Source organism: Corvus brachyrhynchos, unplaced genomic scaffold, assembly GCF_000691975.1.
Source record: "Corvus brachyrhynchos isolate BGI_N302 unplaced genomic scaffold, ASM69197v1 scaffold91, whole genome shotgun sequence".
NCBI classification, from domain to species: Eukaryota; Metazoa; Chordata; class Aves; order Passeriformes; family Corvidae; genus Corvus; species Corvus brachyrhynchos.
The window spans coordinates 2,597,615-2,621,660 of NW_008236442.1; the positions used below are offsets into that span (position 1 = coordinate 2,597,615).

General features: G+C 39.4%; 1 protein-coding gene across 2 annotated transcripts in view; it reads right to left on the reverse strand.

The window, feature by feature from the left end:
* Positions 1–24,046, reverse strand: part of SUCLG2 (succinate-CoA ligase GDP-forming beta subunit) — a 95,805-nt gene that overhangs the window by 2,298 nt on the left and 69,461 nt on the right. The window contains exons 10-11 of one of the 2 annotated variants that reach the window (XM_008643593.2): positions 8,023–8,143; positions 6–172 (exon numbers count right to left, since the gene is read on the reverse strand). In XM_008643593.2, the coding sequence (XP_008641815.2) occupies positions 57–172; positions 8,023–8,143 (237 nt within the window). In that variant the 3' untranslated portion in view covers positions 6–56. Of the gene's footprint in view, positions 1–5; positions 186–8,022; positions 8,144–24,046 lie in introns of those variants that run through there. The other variant, XM_017747206.1, reaches the window with a different exon arrangement.

Here is a 24,046-nt window from a genome sequence, read left to right on the forward strand (position 1 = left end):
CAGGAATGATGCCTTGTGAAACACAAGTACTTTCCATGAGAATAATCTTCAAGGCGTTATTTTTTGGCCACACTTGCCACTGCCTTCTTTGCTGCATCCTCAAGGTCATTGGCAGATGTGATGGGGAGGCCACTTTCACTCAGAATACGCTGGGCTTCGTGGACATTTGTTCCTAAAAAAGAACACTGAATAGAATTAGTAATTAATATTAATGAATATTAATGAACATCTCCTAGCACATCTCTGAAAAATCAGATAATGCTTCAAACTACACATCATTTCAGTTTAGCAACAGATTAAACAAGTGCCTTAGACTGGGCTGAGAAGAAGGAGCTCATAATTCCAATGACAATCGTGACAGACAATGCAATCTGATAATGGCACTTGTGTGCACAACAGGGGCTTTGTGAAGATTAGAGGGTCAATGCAGCATCCCCCAGAGTCATCAGGAACATCCAACAAGAGCAGTGGATAATGGACCACGTACCAGGCTCTATTAATGGCATTTATTAGCCACAATCAGTTACAGCTCATCAGTGAGTGAACAATAACTAAAATTCACCTGTGACAACTGAAAGCTGCAAAATGGGCTGTTGAAAGGCAAAGATTTGGGTAATCCTGAAAATATAATTGGGTTTAAGCTGCTCTTGAATATGCTTTTGCATTTTTCCTAAAAACAGGGAATACAAAGGTCTCTGAAGTATTCAGCATGACACCATTCCCTCCCCTCTGCTGCAGTATATTATTATAATCACAGAAACATTTAGGTTGGAAAAGACCCTTAAGATCTTTGAGTATGACTGGAAACCCAGCACTGCCAAGTCCACCAATAAACCCTGAGCACCACGTCCACCCCACCTCAAGGAGAATGTATGGTCACACAGCACAGGGGCTCCATTTTGCATGGAAAAAGCTCAACTTCAATCAATAGACTAAAGCACAGGGAAGGAAAAAAATCCAAAGCTGAACAAGATATTTCAGGAAAATACATTTTCCCCACTTCTCAAACTTGTCTAAAAGACAAGAGCATCACCTTCCCGTTTACTCTATCTCATTCTTTTTGGAAAACTAAGACTAACAGAAAATCTGAATTCACCAGAGCTTTCCCAGCAAAGCCAAGTGAAACTTTTGATCACTGCTATGCTCTGCACCACAGAAGAACCTGGAGCCACATAGCCTACTGAGGAAGCAGAATCCACTTTGGGATCACACACTAGTCACAAACACAAGGACCCAGAGCCGATCCTCGTTAAAATAATTTCTGTCCTCCTTCTCCATGTCATGTTCCTTGTTCATTTGCCATGTCAAAATGCTTAATTACTTTGTAATTCCTAGACCTAGCAAAATGAATTTTAATTATATTTGGAGCTATATACTAATTACATCCTTAATTATTAACCAGGCAAGAGGCATACTCTTTACTGTGCAACTTCCAGAATGCTCATTTTAAAGGATGATTTTTTTTTTTCTTGGGCAGACTTCATAAAACATCTGAAATGGTACAACAGAAGCAGAGCATTTCAAAAGCCTGTTTCATCAGCATGCTCAAGTCAGGATTCCCACTCCTGGTGCTAAAATGGACCAAAGACATCCCTATCACAGCACTTTGTGATGGGAGAGGCAGGAGTCAGGAAGAGAAATGTGGGACCCCATCTACTCCTTCTGCAAAGGCACTGGCAGCCCAGGTCATGCTTCCCCTTGTTGAGCAGAGGACACGCTGTAGGGTTTGTGTAGGAAGGTCAAAGACATCTCAAATCTTTGACAGAAGGGGGATTTGGTTGCTCAGCAACACCCAGAACTGTACAGAACTTTTTCTACAGAAAAAAAATAATATTATGGGCAAAAAGAGAACATAATATTTGATTTTTGTTCAATCATCCTATATAACATAATGTGGAGGCTGCTACTTGTCAGCCCAGCACTGCACAGGGAAGGCAGGAGCCATTCCCAAGGTTCTCTTCTCTGTTGAGTCCCTCACATTCATACAGTGATTCCCAACAAGCCTTGAAGGTTTTGTCTTTTATTTAGATACAAGTGTGATAAACATTTGAAACAGTCGTGATTGTACTGATCTCTCAAATAGGATTCTACAAGACAAAGTGTTGTGAGGAGAAAAAAATGGAAAGAGGGAAATTTTCCTGGAAATTTTCCAACAGAGAAAAAATGTTGTGCTGTTTGTGATAGCCATGTATTTAAAACTAACTTTTGCTCTTCACTAAGTGGCCAATATTAATTTACTAACAGGTCAGAGAGGGAACAATATGTTGGATCTGTTCTGCACTGCATTGATTGCTCTCCACACCACTTGTCTAACATGCATTACAAAATCAATACAAAACACAGGCCCCTGAGAAGGGAGAGGGAGTTTATGCAGGGAAATGAAATGATGAAAGCTGAAAAAAAAAATTCTTACTGCAGTCAAAAGAGTATGAGTACATTTTGTATTTCTTAAATAAAACACTTTTATAGGCAGGCCATACAACTAAACACACTTTTCAGCAAGCATTTCCTTTGCTATAATTTTCTTTTTTTTTTTAGTGATAGCCTTTTATCTCATTGTGATTAACTATTTTAGCTATGTGGAGAATATGGAAGTTATAATGAGCCTGCTAATAGCAGAGGTAAAAGATTTAAAATTAAACATTCAGAAAATGCTGGAAACATTTATGTATCTACAAAGAATAGCATCTTGTTGCAACATGTTAAAAAAAACAAATAAAGAATCCCACTATTCCAGCATTAACCTCCTGCCACTGGATGGTGTCAGAGAACTGTAAACAGAATCCCATATCCAGGCTATCAGAATAATCTGCCCTTTACCTACCCTGCAGCCAACTGAGAAAAGATGAAAATTCACAGGGCTGGAGGCTGTGGGGCTTTTGTTGTTGCTGGGTTATATTGTTTGGGGTTTTTTTGTGTGTGTGTGGTTTTTTTTTAAACTGGATTCTATGAAGAGAATGGCTTTCTAATTAGAAAAAGAAGCTTTTGTCTTCTGACACATATTACTGTCAACAACACTCCATGGAAAACCTGGAAAGATGTAATTTTATCGGCATGTACCTTCAGGCTTTTAAATCTAAACATCCTCCTGATGAAACCTGGGTTCTGGAACAAACTCTCAGTCTGTGTAAATGCAATCTCTCACATTTACACTTCTGTGGACCTGAAATCTCTGCTATCAGTAGCAAAGCAAATGTATTCAACTCATTACCAAAAAAATCCCAATAATAAATATTCTGTCTAAGCATGTCTCTACCAGAGGTAAGATCACACAAGCACACATTGTGAGAGGTTGAATGAAAATCAAACAAATAAAACACGCCCAGTCATACTCCATATGCAGAATTTGGATCCTTATTCACTTGCACTGTCATAAACCCATCAGGACCAGGCTAAATTATCACTGTGTAATGCTGATGGTCAGAGAGGATGCAGGATTCTGCAATGCAACTTCTGGCTGTTCAGGTAAATAAGGTATAAGGGCGTAAGACACAGTTATATACATTTGGTATGTGCTAACAAATAGATGAATAATATAAAAAATACTCTGATCGACCCAAAACATTCTGCTATGTCAAAAAATTTCACAATATGCAGAATGTCAAAAATTACTGGTGACATGAGCAGGTTGTGCCCATGTTACAGTATCCATAGCAAGGGTCCAGCTTTGGCATGCTGCACTGCTGAGTGCACAGAACCAAATCTCCCCCTGGCGTGGATCCAGGCTATGCCAGTCCTGTCAGCCCACAAGCTGGAAACTCGTGGCCTCTCAGGTCCCAAAGACAGGTATTGGAGAATAAGGTTTGAAGTTTATCACCGTTTACCTTCTGTCAACAACATTTGATTTGAGGTTTGGCTGGTGACAAGCTTTAATTAGTAACCTTTAGGTAGGGAACATACAAAGTTTTGGTGGCTTACACATCTTACACCTGTTGGCTCTGCAGTCAAGAATAAACCAACTTCCACTGCCTACCTGTAAGAGACAATTAAACTCTTTCTATTCTGTCCGCTCCATTTGCCCTTTTCTACCTTACACTTTCCCCAAAGAATATTTTAATCTTTCCCTCTGCCTCATGTTTACATCCTAACAAGGAAGGGCACATTTAAATTTGTGCTGAATGTTTAAGCCCAAGATGTCTGATCTGAATGAAGTTGTGACTTTGCAATATCCCATTCTTCCCTCTTGACAGGCAATTTGGGATACTAAAAATCAAAAAATCACGCATACATACTAAACCATACTTGCAAACAAGATACACAAGCTGGAGCAAAATTTCACTTGTGTGTAAAAGATTTCTGAAGATAACTAGAAAATTTTAGATTCTGAAGAACACACAAGGTCACTAATCACATGAATGAAAAATATGAAAAAATTTGCATTCAGATGTGAATAAAACCCAAGTTGTTTCTACTTGACTTTCAACATATTAAGTAGTTATGATCCCTCCCAGTTCTTCTTGTTCTATGACCAGAGAAGGAAAGAACTCATTTTTTGAAAGAGAGAGGATGTAAAATTTCCAGCATAGGAGCAGATCTCTAATTCACAATTATTTTTTATTCTTCCCTCTTTTCATCTAATTCTGAGCTACATAAATGAGAAGCAAGGTTTGGCTTCCCTTCAGCACTCCTGTCAGTTTTCACAAAACTTAACTGAAGTGTATTACATTTTAAAGGGAAAAAAATCCTGCATAAACTCAGCAGCAGTTACTTTTCTATCTGTAGAAGATGAAATCTGGAATATGTGGTTTCTCCACTTGTCCATGAGCTTTTTAAAAAATAATCCTGTGTCTCAGCTGGTGAGTTCTCTACTGATAAGTCAAGCAAACATATGCAATTATAAAGTTACCATTTTCAAAGAGGAGAGTAATCCTTTCTTTATCCACTGGTAAAACGGCTTGTAATTATTATACAACTGAGAACAAAGATTTGTCCACAGAATCCTACTAAATCAAGACAGATTTGACTGATTAAAACTCTAGTCATCAAGACACTTGTAGTACAGTGCATGTGGGCAAAGAGTCTTTAAAGTGCAGGTCACAAATCTGTTAGATTTATGGGAATAATCACAAACCTTCTGTTGGGAAAATGTTCAAAACGGAAACCCAAAAGAGTGCTTGTTCCTTTTTCTCCTTTTGAACTGTAAAATGTCATCAGTGACATTTTAAAAAGTCTTGGGTAGTCTGATTACTTCCACAGTACTCATTATTAATTCAAAATCCTTATAAGTTTAAATAACCTGGTGTGAGTTCAAAGAACAATGAAGACGATTAAGGATCCAGAGGGATTGATTTCTGAGGAAAGATTAAAAGGACCAAACATACATGCATTGCTTGGTTAGGTGATTAAGGAGGCAGAGAAAGCAGCAGTGACTCGTTAACAGTTCCAAAGTACAACAGCTGAAGGTTGTAAGCATCATAGCTCTTTGTTTAGGATGAACACGAGGAATAAGAGGAGGAATTAAAAAAACTTTTGAGATAAAGATTATGCAAAAGCGGGAGTTTGCTGCATTATTCTCTGAGAGAGCTTCCTAAAGAAAATGTGGTACTGCCATTTTCAGAGTCAGCAACCAGTCTAGGAGAAACATTATTACAGACCTAGCAAAGAGTGAGCAATCCTGGGAAGATGGTAACCCAAAGATGTTTGCATTTAAATCTGCATTTGACACTCTGAAGATTCAGCTTTGGTCTCTGTGGATAGAGCAGCAAATGACTCAAAGGTCGCAGGCACAAGAGGAACAGGCACCTCTGCAAGGCTTTCACTCTTCTGTACAATCATGGAATCATCAAGATTACTGGAGAAAGGCCAAGCAAATGCAGTGGCAGACCCAGCAGACTGTAGTTTAAAATAAGCAAGTTGCTCCTCTTGTTTCTCTTACAACAGTTTCAAAAATCACAACAGAAACATCTTGTTCATAGGAAAAACTAATGGCTTTTTCAGTATCTTCACTTAAAAAGGAGCAGTTACAGCAGTTGAGAAGTCTTGCAGATCTGACGGATAAACTTTTTCCCAGCTGTGAAAGACAGGAAAAGTTTTTTTGCTATGACAAAAAGTGAAACAACATTGCCTAGAGCTGATAAACAATGAGATTTAATATAATGAAACTTTTCTGCTTCTAAGCAACATCCATCAGTCTCTCCTTCATCCATATTAAACTTTTTATGCAGTCTCTTAAGGTGTTGACTAGTGCTGCATCATCCAAAGAAAATGTTCACAATTTGTTTCTAAAATCCATTTTAGAGTATTTAAACTTCCCTGCACTCACCACAACAGAAGTTCGTGCCAGCATGTGCAGCGTAGCATGAGAATGAGGGAGGGGAAAGCTCTGCTTTCTCCTGAAACATAAAACGAGCGTCCCCCTAACCAAAGGGCTCCATGGGCACTCTGCATGCATCCTCAGGAATCCTGGTGAGGGGAAGTTTTGAAAAGGAAAAAGCCTGAAGTGTTCAGAACATATTTTCCTCCCCCTTCTATCACAGTGTGAAAAACCACCTCAGTATTGCATCTCAGGTCCATAAAGGGATGCATTTCCTCCGTTCATCATGAATGCTGAGTGACAGGACATTTTATGCTCTTTACACACACACAAACCTGAATATGGATGGGTTTGAGTAAGAGGCCTTAAAACTCACCCAGAAATCTCTCTGTTTTCCAAACCTACTTGGCCAAAAAGAAATATTTTCAGCTTACCAGGGTTGTGTGCTGATTGCAATCAAGGCACTTTTCACTCAATGGCAGAAGACTCTCCCTCCTTCAGGGCACTTCTCAGAAATTAGAGGCAGAACTCCACACCCACTGCCATTAAAGTCTGTAACTGCCAAAGAGTGCTTGTCCTCCCCTCCCTATGGCTTTTTTGTTTCTTGTGAAACAATGCTGGATGCACTAAAGATAAAATATTCCTTACCATTACCAAATCTTCTGGTTTTTAATGGATTTTAGCTGGATTGGGCAGACGAACATGTTACAGTAATATCTCTCCTACAAATACTGTTTCTAACATCTGTCTTTTAATTATGGCACTGGTGTAAACGTAAGAAAACTATACTGTTTAGCAATAACGGAATTGCATTCAGTAAAAAAAAAATAAAAAATTGAAACATAAATACCTTCCAGTAAACATAAACTTGCATCAAAATAATTCCTATTTGCATTGCAAATCTTACAGGCAAACTCACAATGTTTCCATTGCAAAATTTCATTGCTTCCAATGCCATCAAGGACCATAGATGAGGAAATATGAGTTTATTGACTTCAGGTTGTGCTGTGGCTGAAGAATTGGACATATTCTCACTGCGAGGGACCAATCTGTTTAGTGCTTTTGATACAGGGGGCTTAGAATTTTAAGAGTTAACTACTGACCACGGTATTGCTAGTATTGCTACATTTTGCAGCTGCTTGCTAAACAATTTATATCGCTTGCTTAACACTCATTGTGCTTGCCAGGCAAAGGGAAGGATGTAAGGGAGGATAAGGGGAGGATCCAAGACCATTGACAAGGAGAAGAAACCATGACCAAAGATCCTGCTTTTGGACCCTGAAACCAGCCTGAGCCAGCTCTGAGGTCTGGCCTTGGGCCAGGAACACAAGGAGTCTGCGCAAGAAGGTGAGGTAAAAAGTTCAACCCGAGGAGAACTACTTACTTCATCTGAGGAAGATCTTTACTTCATCCCAGAGACCCCGGCCCGCGAGCAGCAGGCAGCACTGAGCAAGCGCACCGATATGTTAATGACTTTAGAGCTAATTGTAATATGAAGCGGGGACAGGCAATGAATATGTATAGGTGTATTGTGTACTCTGATGCATATGTAGTTTGTAACCACGTAAACACCAAGCCAAGAGCTGCTGAAGATGCACATGTCTTTGGAGGAAAGATTCCCCCATGCACCTCAGCTGATTAAAACATACCTACTTTGCAACTTTCAAGTTGTGGAGTCTTTTCTGTGTATCACTTTGATATGGAAGAAATCCCAAATTGATTACTGGGCACATGAGGGATGATTTTGGTCTCAATCCAGTAGCACTCACCTTCCAGTCTGACCACCAGAGGTACTTTCAGCTCGAGCTCTTGGCAGGCTTTGGTGATACCATTGGCTATAATGGCACAGTTCACAATCCCACCAAATATGTTTACAAGGATTGCTTCAACCTGTAGGAGAGAAACCAAGGAGGAAATAAGTGGGGGCTTGTTTATGTTTTGTTTTGACTTTGTTTTTTAAATAAACACAGGTCAAAGATCCAAACCAGGGTACCAATTCCCCTCTGTCTGGCAGGTTCTCATTTATGGATGGTACAAGCTTCACCTCTGCACTCAGAGAACCTGAGTCTGAGTCTATTGTTGCTCCAGTGTGCAGCAGTGATTAATTGTCTTGGTCTAAACTGGCATGGTAATTAATGTCATAAACAAAGTATTCTACAAAAACAAAGGGAATTTCTACCTATAAATATAAATAAAAAGACCTTAAACAATCTATAGTTTGATTATTTTTAAAATGTGTTGAATAATCATCAGAGGTTGGAGCTCAGAAAACACAGGGTGTGAATGTGTGATGCACATGCAATGAAATATTCATGAGGACACTTCACAAAACAATCTGGATCTTCACTTTATCACAAGCACTACAGAGAAAAAGGTAATACACTTGCCCTGACTTGATAAAGAGGAGGAAAAATCCCTTCTAATTAACAAGGAGAGGCATGTAATGAAGAGCATTCATTACAGCAGGTTAACTGATAACCTCAAAAAACCGCTATTCATCAGTTTCTGGAAACTGCAGTTTCTCCACCCAATTCACAATTAAATTGCCCTTCACAACATACAAGACATTAATACATAAAAGATATTAAATATGATTTCTTTCCACTTGGTAAGGTAGCAAAAGATTAACCCAAGCCCATATTCCAGTCTTCCAACCATGTCTCATCATGTTGAGGAGGACACCATAGGGATGCAGCCCAGCTGTTTCCCATTCCACAGTGGGGCTAATCTGCATTTGGGGTGCCCTACAAGAAGCTGGGTGACACTGTGTCACTTGGTGTCACAAACAAGCTTTGCCAGAACTGTGTTGACTCAAAACCTGATAAGATAAAGAAGGGATTAGGTCTGAAGGAATGAAATATCACTGCATTGCACTGGTGCATGATGTCAGCTGCAATTATGCTCAACTCACTGCACCAGAGGAGGGCATTCACTTTGACCATCTCCAGGTAGCCAGGCTCATACCAGCACCAGGAAAATTCCCTGAGGTCATGCACGTTTATAGCTCTGCACAATCAGGTTTCATATTTCTCCACAGACAAAATGTGACAATTAACTCCTGTGATGTGCACTCACACACACAGAGTTCAGCACTGGTAGTAATACTGCCATCCACAGTACACAAGGAAAACAAAACATGTCAACAAATGCTTTACTTCCCATAAGACAGGGACACCTTTCACTAGACCAAGTTGCCCAAAAGATGATCCAGTGCATTTTCAGTTCATGGAGCCCATGTATGGCTCATGGTATGGCCTCCTCATCCCAGGCAGAGCACAGGTCAAACAAGAACATACAATTTAATTGATTTTATAACTCTTCCTTATAGTTTAGATACTTTCTTGTCATGTTAAATGCATGCATTTACCAGGTAATGGTTTTCTGGATCTTAAGTTGGTGATGCCATTGCAGTTATTTATTTCACCTTTGCGTTATAAAATCCTTAACTCTGCAGAAGCTACAAGAGCAAAACCTTAGAAGGCCCCTTCTATGTTCCCATTGCTTGTGCACACACAAACATTCCTGGTGATAGGAAGTAAAATCTAAGAGAAAAAACGGAGCTCTTCCAACTCTTATCCCATGAACCCTTATGGCAGAGATACCTCTATGCAAAACACTTTGGTGTTAAAATACCCTGGTGATGGATTCTAACAGTGGGACACGCCACAGACACCACTCCACCCTTTCTAATACATCCTCCTAATTCAGGGACATTGCACCAGACATGTGACAGCTCAACTTAACCAAGTGTGTTTACATTATTAGAGATAAGGAGGAGGATTTTATGCCCACTACGGATATTTTAATTCCTAGCGCAGACTTTTTCATTTAGGGATCTGCTTTTCAGCTTTCAAGCTGAATTCTAATCATGTCTTCTAATCCATTGGCAGCAAAAGGAAAAAAAAAATGAAGGAAATTAGATGCAGCTTGGATAATTGATGTTTGTGTGCTTGGCTTTAATAAAAATACACTGTTAAATTAGAGAGGAGTCTAAAAGGGTTCAATCAATAAGAAACTGAATCAGGTAGAGAATTCGATCTTGGGTTTTATCGTAATCTTCCAAATAAACCAGAAGATCAGTTCAAATGATGCTGAGATTCACTTTAACTCTGCTGAAATCTGTAAACATTGTTTATATATGCTTCTGTAGCCTGACTAGATCCTGCATTTCCAGCTGAAAGAACTTTAGCATTCAGACACAGTAGATGGATGAAGAGGCTTTCAGTGTTTCATGTGCACAGAGAATGCACTATCTCTGTATTACTTAAGTCTATGAGAAAAATAAACCTCCTGTAGCATATCAGAACCATTATATAGCCACATGCTCAGCATCTAATGCCTGTGGACTACTAGACATAAGAAGAAGGCAAACTGCCTGCATACAAGACAGGTTACTAAATAATATCATTACTCTAATAACCATTTTTACCTACCAGAATGCCTTATAAATGCTTTTTGTATTTCAGCAACATTATCAAGGAAAAAAAAGATAGTTGCATATCCATGGGTCAAACTTTTTTAATGCAGCAAAACAACTGACAGATGTGAAATCCCCATCAAATGTACTTGCAAGTGATCATGGATTCCTCTGGAGAAATAAGGGAACCCACAATGGCATGGAAACATCACCACCAATGTTGGTAAAACCCCGCAGTCTTCCAGGCCACAGCACCAATGCTGGGAAGCCAAAGGGATAGAAATTGAGTGCTGCAGTATCACTATCTTCATGTTAGATATTGTATTAAATCATTGCAAATACTGGACCAGCCATTAATCCCACAGCTCCTAAGTGCTGTATGAACAGATATGCAGGCACACAAAGAGTATTTTCTCTGTATATAAAAGTAGATATATTTATGTATAGCTATATCTATATAAAATCTATGTTACTTCATTAATAAAACTAACAGTTTTAATTTCCAGTCACTTTTTGGTAAAGTCAGCCTTGACAAAGCCTGCAATTCTACTTTGAATGTTTGGCAACAAAAAAAACCCCCACACTGCAAATAAATGTAACTGTGTACTAACCAAAGTAATGGTGTTAGGAGATTAGTGCTAGAATTGTACTGGATCACCAATACGATCCACAAGGCTGCCAGGTTCCACAAAACTAAGGGCATTTTAGGTAGAGCAGAAGCAGCTTCTGCATAGCTGGCTGCTTTCTAAAATCAGATAGAGTGTATGTGCATTTACTATATTCTCTTCTTATTATTATTTTCTATAAAAATGTCCCCAGCCTTAATGAAATGCACACCGAGATGTGATCATCACACACTTTAGGATGAGCAGAGGCAGCACTGTAAAGCATTTCACCTTTCCCACAGCCCATCTATAAATCCATACTGGGGATGTCTGGCTGGCTGCAGCCACTGCTTTCACCTCTACTGACCTTCCGAGCCTGCACCAACCACACCAGCTCTGCACACAAAAAGAGAGAGGACAAAAGCTTGGCACTGGCAAGCTGCTGTTCCTCTTTTCATTTTCCACCTTTGCTGTTACCACAGAACAACTCCAACAGGTGTAGGATTACAACGTGCTGCAGCACCAACAGGTACTTCCTCCAAGGCAGAGCTCTGAATCTCACATAAAGCAGACACCCAAGCATGGATGCAGTTTAACTTTGGCTGGGGTCCATCAGCACGGGGAGAAGACCCAAACATGGGCAGCCTCATAAAGAAGTTGTCCTGCTTTCCCTCTCCCTCCCAGCACATAAACACTCCTCTCCTGCGCCTAGTTTCTGCTCGTGTATGTTTGAGAACCTCTTTCACTACCCTCCCCACATTATCTCATCTGATGACATCAAAGACTTGCAACAGTTTCCAATTGTTCAGTGTCCCATGCGTGCCTTGAGACTTTGTACACATCTTTTCCTTTATATGTGCACACAGGTGCATGAGCATTCAGAGAGTGAAGTATAAATATTATAAAATCACCAATATAATCTCTGACCTTGCTGGAAATTGTGACTTTGAAGTTCAATCCATGTAGTTCAGATGAAAACAAGCTATTCAGCAACTGTCAGTAAAACTACATCTGCAGCACATTAAAAGCTACACTAGCAAAGGACGTGCTCATGGTTTGTCTGATTGAAGTCTGAAAAAAAACACCTTTTATTTCAAGCAAACTGAATTAATTCATTAACCACTTCTCCTTCATCGGCTGGAAGTGTACCCAGGCAGTACGAAGCAGATTATATTAGTCAAGTTTTCTTCTCCAGGATGCCACAGGGCACATCTATGTGGAAGATAGTGAGTTTGCATGGTACAGCTGGCAACCATGCTCCTGCCTGCAGGCTCCTAGCATTTTTTGAGGTTAAAGCATGCATCGTGTCTCCCAGTCTTTCTGGTCAGCAGAGTCATATTTTGTGTCTACAAAAGCATCTTCTTTTACCAAATGAAGTCATTAAGTTGCCAGGAAATAAGTAAGAAAAGCAGGTTGGCAGCTCACTGCCAGGCATTTGTTTCTGCCTTCCTTCAACAGAAAAAACACCAGTGGAAGGATGATATCTCAAATCACTCAAACATGTCACAGACTGGGGGGAAGCTCACACTGCTGGATGCTGGGACAAAAGCACTGAAGATCCAGATGCATTCCCAGCCCATGGAAGGAAAGTAAAAGTGCTGTCACCTACAGCTGGATCCAGACAACCAGTACTGCAAACATCCAGAAGCCTGACAATCACTGTCACGTAAAACTTTGTATCCCATTCTGATTTTCAGAGCTATTTGACACCTCACATCCCAGGGAATCTCAGTTAAAAGAAGGGCATTGCCTTTTAAGAGGTAGATAGCAATATTAAGAAAAAAACAAACTACTGGGTAAAATGGGATACATAGTTCTTCACTTTGAATCTAATACAGTGCATTTAATCCTTCCTATTAGTTAACTGGTCTTTAACATTCATTCATTCATAGTTTACCAAATTTGTTTCAATTTGAAAGAAGCAGATTATCTCCAATTCTCAATACAAAGTAATAAAATGTAATAAAAGACAGATGCCGTACACTTGCATCTTTACTCTTTATCCTTCTGCTCCAACTGATAAATCAGATGTAAACGTTTTCATATATCTCTGTATTATTACAGCTTGGACCACAGGTCAAATGTAACATTTTCTTATTCAGTTTTGAAATACTACTCTAATCCTCTATCTTTTTCTATCAGCCAACATTTATGGTTCATTTGAAAATAAAGATTAAGCTTTCTGTATCTGAGCAGTACGAAAGATTCACAAACACAAAAACATTTGCTTAAAACGCCCACTAGAGGACAGTGCAATTCAATGTGGAAAAGGAATATAAAAATCTCTTTGGAGAGGAGAGCAGAGTTATAGATTCTACTTAAAGCCAAACTATATGATTTTGCTTTATAAATATTATGCAAAATATCATTCTGCCTCTTTGTGATGGAACTTTAAAAGTCTGAAAGTGATAAATTTAAAGAGGTTGAATCAATGAACAGCAAAGCAAGAACACTTGCAGTCAGGTGAAGAAATACTGATACAATGCAATTTTGAATGTCTTGCACTATTCTAAAACAGGTCAAGGTTTAAAATTCACTAGTAATGCACCCTGTAGCCATGGCAGGAAAAGAACTCTGATGAACCTCCAAAACACAATTCAGATTGTTCTGTCTGGGGGCACCAACTGCTCTGCAGGAAAAGCAGATTAAGGATTTTGTTCAAAGCTAATTTTTGGTCTGTATTCAAGAGATTCCTGAGCAATGCAAATCTCACTGAGAGAAAATACCTGGTTCTGCCACATCCCACTGCTGTATGTGAAGCCCTATTCTTGGATGGCAGGTGAGAGGGCAGTACCTGGCTGGCACTGGAGGAAGGCCTTTTTGAAATGCAACTCCTTTAGTGCCATGCTAAGAGTCCCAAATACCACATTTTTGCAGAGAAAAAACTTTGTAGTTCCAGGTTCTGGTGTGCTAAAACAGCCAGCCTACAGTCTTCAGTCCTTCTTGCTTACAGCAAATTCAGGACCTAGAACAGGATATGAATTTATTGGCTTTTGCTGGTTTGAAAACAATTCAGCAACAATCCTCTGCTAACTGACCAGATCCAGACTGTGGCCCTTCCTTGGGGTATGAAAAACAGGCAGGCCAGAAGGGGTCTGGAGCAGGGACAGCTCTGGTACTCTTCAATGCCAAAGATACCTCCCAGAATGGACCACCAGGAACATCCCTGCTGTGGGATTTTGTCTTAATTCTCTGTAGCATTGATGCAAGAATAAAAATAAAGGGATCTGAGCTCATTAAGGGAATGAGATGAAATGAGGACTGGCAAATTACACATCACAGTACCACAGTGGAAACAGTCCCCAGAGACATTCCTTTGCCCACTCCAAGGAGTGCATGTTTTGGGAACAGAAATATTCCAATTCCGGACACACAGCCTCCTTCAAATTCCAAAATACCTTGGCAGGCAGCCATGTGATCTCAGGAATCTCCTTTTCAATGAATTTCAGTGACAAGTCTCACACCAAGCCTGTTCTGGGAACGTTTCCTCATCTGCAGGACACACACTGTGCCCACCCTGAGCCCTGGCACAAACACATCTATCACGATAATCCATCATTCCTCTGCATCTCTTATTAGGGGATCACATTTGAGATGTGTTTAGGAAGCTGAAAACCATCCCATGCTTCCTATGCCTGTGCTGCCACTCGGCCAGGCCTCAGTCCTGTCCAGAAGCCACATCCCCCACATTAACACAGAGCAGAGTTAATTAATCCCACCTTGTGATCCAGGCAGAGCAGACAAGTGCCTGCAACCATGCAGGCATGTTCTTTCCCTGATAGGAAGCACAACCAGCTCCTAATATAATCCTTATTTATGATAATAAGGGAAAATAATAAAGAGAGGGAAAATAAAATGTTGAGACCACAAAGAACCATTCTGAAGTATACTTGAGAACCAGAACAATAGCCTTTAGCATTGTTTTGGGGACATAATGCAGCAGGTAGTCGCTAGAACAATTGTATTTTTGGTGCAAATATGGCAGGATTTTCTACCAGATCATGGATATTTGGAATAAATTTGTTCTGACTCTCATTCAAGTATCTGAGCTTCAATGTGATCAGCCCTGGATGAGCAGTGCAGACTTCAGAACAATCTGCACAACCACATATTGCAAGACTGAAAAAACACATGTCACAGTCCTTGTGTGTCAGATGAGAGTGCAGTATTTCAGAATGCCCTTAAATTCCTCTTTGTGCACCCAGAACTAAGGGCAGTTGCATGTTTGGGCCTGATTTGGAGGATATTAATCCAGCAAAACCAAGACGCACCCACGCCACCCCTCTTTAGGCACAAGCAGTACACGTTGGTCATTAAATACTCAGGGAACTCATATTGACTGTTCCATATTAGCATGATAAGTTATAGACACCCTCCAAACCCACTCATCCAAGACAGTTTATACAGCAGCATGACTGCAAGTAGTTCTTCCACAACAGCGAAAGTCTATAAAAATTGATCCAATATTTTCAGAATTTTGCCTCTGCACTTCAGATTAATTTCTCAGAGGCACATCATACACCTTCTCTAATGTTTTTACTGTCTGAAGTTTCAATTAGATTTTTGCTAAACAATAATCAGCTTTCTGAAAAATAACGTGGCAGTGTCATCATTATTGACGCATGTGACACAGGAGGTAGCAACGTGTCCTTGTTATTTCAGCAACATGGTCTGCCCTGGGGTGCCTCTGTGTACAGTTTCATCATTCTTTATGGTGTGTTAAAAGGCAAAAAAGGTCAGACAAGTTTGAATTGTTTGAACTAAAAATGTGCAGTATTCCTCAAAAGAGGCAGCACCTGGAGAGCATGGGTACATGACGAATTGGAGCTGGTGCAGGACAGAATCCACATCGTGGGCTGCTGCCAGATGAATTGTTCAAAGAGTGAGCTACACTGGATGGTGTGTTGTGGTGTGTGACAAACACCTGGCAGATTAGCAAAGCCAGTAAATGGCACATTCACAAATACCCACAACAAGGCTTGACTAAACAGAGCTGTTGATTTGATGACTTTCTGTACAAGACTTTGTGTTTACTTCAAGAGCCAGTTAAAAATGAATGTATTATCAGTTTGGAGACATCTCAAAGTGTGCCTTCTCTCTCCCTACTCATTTGACTTCTTCCCAATTCCAGCTGGAATGTGCCTTGCTCCTAACAAAGAGTTACTTCATAATTCATCCAAGAAAAAAACCAAAACCAAACCACTGAAAACCAAAGCCCCACTAAGATCTGAAATCTTGATGTGAATAATATTTGAGGTTCACTAGTGAAATTTATTTCCCAAAATGGAAAGTCACCAGAACCTATCTTTATTTCCTCTTTAGAAATACAAATACTACTGTGTTTATTTGGAGTATCAAAGTACTAAGTAAAAGTACCCATCACAAGGGAGAAGAGAGATGAAGAACAGTTATTCTTGTGCTCTAGGAAGACTTGGGATGTTCCTTTTTGTCACCTGAGAAACATCCCTAACTTCTACTCCACATGCAGAAGAGAATGAAATGCTATAGAAGCTCCTATCTAGGTCAGGTTGCTCTTCTTACTGAGACAATGAAAACTTTTAAAAAGGACTTCTGTACTTCAAGAAGCTTAATTAAAGTATAAAAATGCATTGTCATGGGTACTGAACTGCATAGACACATCTGAAATCTCCAAATAATTAAAACACGTTCTTTTACAGTAACATTGTAGTCATCAAAAATGTGAATTGCTGTGCTCATTAGGTTCCAAATTACTACCACATAAAAATCAGCTCACTTTTAACATGTAGTAAACCAAAGCAGAACTAGTAAAACTCAGAAAGGTACTTAGAAGAGTGATAAAGACACTGGACAAGCTTTGTACACAGAATATTCTAAATATACCACAACTTTCCATCTTAGCAAAGGAAACAGAAGGAGGATTCAGAGCCAAGACTGAAACCAGCAGGGGAAAAAGGGAACCAGGTGCAACCATTTTGTGCCTGCCTCCAGGTAGTTTTATTTCTTAGTCCTTAGCTCTTGTAATGAGATGGTCAAAATACAAAAGGGGTCCCTTTACTGTTATTTTCAAATACAGCATACAGTTATAGTCTGAAATGCTGCCACAGGATATTGGTTGTCAAAAGCTTACATGAGCTGAGAATATACAGCAACAAATTCCTGGAAAGAAAACCACCAAAGACTTGTAAATACAAGGATATCAAAGATCACTAGGAAGCATCCTCAGACACTTGTCCTCGCCCTGTGCTCCTCTTTACCTGCCTCTGGCTACTGCTGGAGAAAACAGATCAGATCAAGACAGATCCAAACCTTACTCAATGCAGTTACATTCTTTCAGTAAAACACAGCTTACATTTCTTTAATATATCAGTGCAACCCTTCTCCAAATCAAATCACAAAATAGTTGCATGTCTGAGTCATATGTAATCAGTGAAACTTTATCAGTTTCACTGATTACAAAGCTGTCTAATCTCAGCAGTTACCACTTAGCATCAATCAGGAATGTGGCACTGGACAAGTGATTTGTGATTTTGATTTCTTCTCCTTTTATTTTAATACAATTAATTCCTTGCTCTTTCCTATCCTTTCAAGGATCGAGTCCCAGTCAGAAGATGGGAACAGAAATTAATGCCTATGACTTTGTCCACATGTGGAACAAGCTTAAGAAGAGCTTATGTGCCCTCTTCCTCTTGCTTCATCCAGCCTCTGGTGCTCAACCAGAGGACAGGAGCTTGTTCCTGGGACATACCAAGCTCCAGATGGAACACAGACTAAGTAGAATTAGGACATTCTCCTCCCACCTTGCTAAATTCAGCCTGCAACACTCCCTGACCACCCAGCAGCTCACACTTTTCCCAGTGGTCACCAGCAGTCAGTGACCAGCAGGACTTGCTTCCGCCTCAACATTAGTGAGAATTTTTGTTCCAGAAATGCCTCTTCCAAAGGCTGTCCACTCTGGCATTGTATATTAAAGACATTCAGCTCTGGACAGGACTCCTGAAAGACAGATAATGATCTTTATCTTCTGCAAGGTTTAGATAAAGTAATTTAAACTAAAAAAAAAAGTGACAGTTTAAAAATTAATGGCCAGTAATAACATCCCCACAAATAGGATGCTAAGCTAAGAATTGTATTATTGCAAAATGGGATGACTCAGGAGTTCAACCTGAGTGGTTCAACCAAAGTGGTTCTACATACTTTTTTGGACTGTCTTGCTACTTGCAAAAACATAAAATGCAACTTAACATTTTTTCCTTAAAGCAAGGGGGAAAAGACTGGCCTGAATCTTTGACAAGTACAAATCAGTGATGTCACTTCACTCTTCCTAATAATTGAACCTATCGTCTTCACTGAACTTTTTTCACCCATTTTCTGCATTAAAAAGGGAATCACCTTCAGAGAAATAATTATTCGATAATAATCTCCCATCCACTTTTCACAAGTTTATCAAAGCATCTTGAAATAAAACCAGAACTGAATGTTTTAGCCACAACCCCAAAGTGATATAATCAGCAAATCTGAACTGTGAAAGAAGTTATAGAGCTACATTAAGAAACAGATGGAGTGAGCCTAAAACAATCACTGATAAGCCAGCACAACGGAACTTAACTTTAGATTAATCAAGGTTGAGATGCTCGAGGCAACCATGGGGAGTCCAGCACATTAAAATTAACAGGAGATGCATGTAAATCACAGGCTGCTTCTTATATCTCACCCCAGTTCTGTACAGAACAGCACATGGAATTGTAGGTGTCCCTGTTAAACATATTCCCTTGCTTTACAAGTGATTTTGCAGTATGGTCAAGGAAAATATCTATCTCAAAAAATGGCTCTCCTAGACTTGTTATCTTCAATGAGAATTGGAAAAAGCTTATCAGGATTTAAAACTCCCACATTAAATTAAAAAAAAAGTCAGAACAAGCCTCAAATGTATGCTCTCATAACACTTGAAACTAAGTATGATGAAAACAAACAAATAGCCAGCAAATACTCAGTTATACAACCAACCACATTTCACACAGCCAAAAGCTGTCACTTGGCTTCAGTAGCACTTTTTCTAAATACAGATTTTCTGCTGGGTATCAGCAACTTGAATGTAGTTCCTTGGTGAGGTTTCCAAAGATACAAAGAGGCAACTCCCAAATAAAAATTAATTCAGAGCCTTAATATAGTGCAAAATTCATAGCAATATTTAATGCTAAGCACACAAGTCCAGCAGTGTCTCATACCTTTTAATCTCAAAATCAGATAAGCAAGTACATCCAAAGCAGATTATTTATTCTACAATTTGAGAGCATAAAAGCGAAATTGTACATTTATATCTTCTCATGGTGACATTTTTTTTAATTTCCTGCTGGATGATTCACAAAAAGAAAAAATTCCCATTGTTAGAATCTATTTCCTCATCTGAGAAACACATCTTGTTTTCCAATACACACAGCACCAAGACAAACTTTGTGATCTGGGCTAGACTGTAGAAGTGACTTGAAAGTCCGTATTTCAAAAGAAAACAACGCAAATGGTTATAACCAAGGAAATGAATGCAGGCAGAAACAGCTTAATGCATGCATTGCATGTAGTTTCTGTTAATTACTTTTTAAGTACTTATGCACAGTAGTGGCTAAAGAGGAATTACATAAAAAGGAGATTACATAAAAACATTTCCAAGTGGGTGTTTCATGCTGAGCCACAGTCTGCAATAGCAGGGCTGATTAACCAGGACAGCCTTGACTTCGCTTCCAAGGCCTTTAATGGCCCACCATAATCTCATTCATAGAATGGCTTGGGTTGGAAGGGAACTTAAAGGTCATCTCATTCCAACCCTCTGCCTTGGGTAGGAACAAGGTAGGAATCCCAGGTTGCTCAAAGCATCACCAACCAGGCCTTGGACACTTCCAGAGATGGGGCAGCCACAGCTTCTCTGGGCAACCCGTGCCAGGGCCGCACCACCCTCACCGGGAAAAAGTAATTTCTTGTATCTGATCTAAATGTACCATTTTCCAATTTAAAGCCATTCCCCCTTGTTCTGTCACTCCAGGCCCTTGGAGAAAGTCCCTCTCCAGCTCTCTTGGAGCCCCTTTAGGCACTGGAAGGTGCTCTAAGGTCTCCCTGGAGCCTCCTCTTCTCCAGGCTGAACAACCCCAGCTCTCTTAGCCCGTGTTCATAGCAGGGATGCTTCAGCACGCAGATCCTCTTTGTGGCCCTCCTCTGGGCTTGTTCCTACAGATCCATGCTATTCCCACCTTTTCTTTTTTCAAGCATCAACAGCATAGGGTCCTGCCTAGATTCTGTCCTGCCAGGTGATGACCGAACTGCTTTGCTACAAGTCCCTGTTTCAGACAGTTCTTTTTTGCATGGAAAACATCACAAATACATTTCTGTGAGATGTCAGCCCAAAGATTTCTACCACACTTTGGGGAACCAACACATAATCGAGGAACTTGAACTGAAAAAGGGTTTCTTGGATTCATTATTTGATTTGATAAAGCCATCTCCCAACGAAGTGTGGACACACACTACAAACCTCAAGCTGAGCAGTCTTCATAGCCAAGATACCCTTCAGCACTCTCAACAGCTCTCACCTCAGTGACACCTTTGAGTGCTTACTACAAGCACACAAAAGGACTCTGGTTTACTTCTGCCTAATTAAAATGTTTTAAAAGAATTTAATTATAAAATGCCAAACTACACAAATGCAAAGATCTTTCCTACAGAGAATTAGTGATGAATTGAATGGTTTTTGTTTTTAATCAAACTGTTGGCAAGCGGTGTGGGTTTCCTGTTTGTAAACAACCATATGAATGCTAAACATATTTATTCACAACTTCACATGAAATACAGCTCTGTAATTAATCATTTCCCCATCTAAGTCAGAAAAAATAAACCCCCAAACTTGTATCCCCTCTTATTATGAAATAGTCAGCTACACATAAATGAATAATTATCTGAATTATCAACTATCTACAGATGTGCAGCTCTTTTCATCCCAGACAATGGCATTCCCCTGATGCAAACTGCTAATCCCATACACATTCACTTACTCTTTGTTTAAAGTGAGAAAATCTCCTTACTTATTAAATACGCTCAATCATGGGCTATTAAAACTATTGTTTCTTGTTATCTATTAATTGCAGGCTTCCCTGTCTGTATTCACTGCTAAGGTGCCACCCCTCTTATTAATTGAAAAATGCCTGCCTGAGTGGGTAAATGTTAAAGGCCATGGGTTAAGACTAATTCTGCAAAAATAAGGTAACTCTTAAGCTGTGAAAAGTTGTCATTGCTTAAAATCCCATCTTATTTTGAAAGCATAAAGGCTGAGTTTCAGAAATGAAAAAATACTCAGTAGAATTTATTTAATTTCAGGCTTAAATAATTTGCAAGAACAGTTTGCTTTCTGTATCAACAAGATGTTTAGATCTGAAAGGCTGTATGATTTGCACTCCCTGTAAGACCTGACTTTAATCTTCTGAAATACCAACAATTAGGAGTCAATATGAAGACAGAGGAAACCATATTCCTCATGGGAAAAGACTAAATTGTTTGTAGGAATATTGTATGAATCCAAACTAGACCAGAAATATAATCCGCTGCTTGAATACAGTGCTGAACGTAATGGCAGCATTTGCAGGCTTTTTTCTCCACTTCAATAGGAAAAGTAAATGCACAAGATCTTTACAATCTCAGTACATTCAAATAGAATAAAAGTAATAAGCAGTCATATTGACCAAGTGACATCTTTGACAGACAAAAAAACTTCTGCTGGTAAAATAAACTAACAAAAAGCTACAACACATACAGTTAAGGACATGGAAGATGTGCCAAGACCTAGACTAGAACACCATGATGCCACCTCCGTCTGAAAGACCTTTTCCATTATAGGTAACCTTGAACTAACAAAACACCAAATTTCTTAGACACTTAATGCGAGATTGCTTCAGAAATTTAATACAGAAACTTAAGAATCAATGATTTTGTTTAGATACCTGTAACTCATGTACAGTATCACAAACTAGTTTACCTTGGTGTGGAAGAGAAGTGGGAAAGGCAGAGAAACAATTTAACTTTATAATCCATGAAGTCAGCAAGAATGATTCTTGAATAACAACAGATAATAAAACATTCATTATCAAAGTTTCACTTTGTCGTTTGTCTTCAGTGTCTGCAGCTGACAGATACACTCATTTATAATCCTCTGCCAGTTGCAAACTGGCAAACGCTGTTGAATTAGTCCCTCAACTTGAGCCTATGAATTTAATTGTTTCCACAAACAACTGGGCAATGTTTCAAGACTTTGCTTCAGGACACCCAAAACCTCCTATATTGTACCTAACAGAAAAACCAGCAGGCTGTTCCCTGGAATTTCCGGGAATGCTGGTTCTGTTCAGAATTAAACACAACCTGGATGAAAAATTTATAACGTAACCAAAGTAATGTATCAAGAAAATCTCTTTGCTCTACAACTTTCTGACTAGTTCCAGATTTGATCCAAATTAGAAGTGTACCTAAACCCCCAAGGACTTTCATTAAGTAGCCCAAAAAGAAATTTGTGTGTGTTTAAATCTGCTCTATTGTATGTAATTCACCAGAAACACTTTAAAAAGAGTGAAAATTGCTGCTCATGCCAATAAAGAAAAATGCTCTCCTCAGTTTTGTTGCAAAACTAAGAGTGAAACACTACTTAAACAGCATAAAGAAAAATTTCTACTTAAAAAGGAAAAATATCAACAAATTAAAGCCAAGGTAAATGGTACAGTGATTAATGCATTGCTCCTTTCATTTGGGACTATTCTGATCATATGGAATTAAATAGATTGTTCACAAAATCCTCTATGAGCACATGATCAAAGCTATCTCAGAAACACGATGATTACCAGTCACAACTCCAGGCAACATGTTGCTGCAGACAAAATTGATGCAAATCAGAAAGGAGAAGCACTGGAAAAATGTGGTAGGTCCTTGTTGAAACAGTCAGTACATCTCTTGTAAATACTCAAATACTTCATAGTCACTATTGATTTTTCAACCCGCCAGATGACAAACCCCAAATATTTGATTAACAGTACATCAAGAGGCCTTGGAATTTGAATTAAAGAATGAATTGTGTCAGCAACTTATGGACACTCATGCATTGTAATTGAAATGTGTCATACATGAACTCCCTAATTAGCTTGGTCTTTGCATGTTAAGTGTTTTGATAAGTTAATTTTGGGTTACACAACTTTAATTGAGTGTTAATGTTCACCCATCAGTCCAGGTACAAATATCAAGTTCTGCTATTAGTGCTTTCACTTGTTCAAAGCAGTTTATCTGCACCAGTTCCAGTTAAAATCCCCTAGTTAAAAGTGTCCCAGTTAAAATTCCCTTTCCAACCTTAAAAAAAAAAGTTGTTTTTCTCATGTTCTCTGTATACTTTTGCAAATGTTTTAAGATGTGTTGGATGTATTTTAATATTTTATTTTAAGGGTTTCTACTCTGCTCAGAACCAGCTCCAAACCCCAGTTTCTAACAGCCAACAGCCAGTTTTAGACCTTTAGCAGTTGGTCTGTAAGTAAGCTCCATGGCAACCTGAATCTTAATAAGGACATGTTACCACTCTTCCTCCAGCTGCTACTACCCCCCGACAACGACGAGCTATTGGTAGACAGAGATAATCTGTCAAAAAGAAAGCACCAATCACTTAGAACCAAAGGGGTGTGCCATGGGCGGTCCGTGGGCGGACTGGGGTGGAGCAAGGGCACTATAAAATAGTGAGTCAGCCTCAGAGCAGGGGCAGACCACTGCAGATTTAGCTGT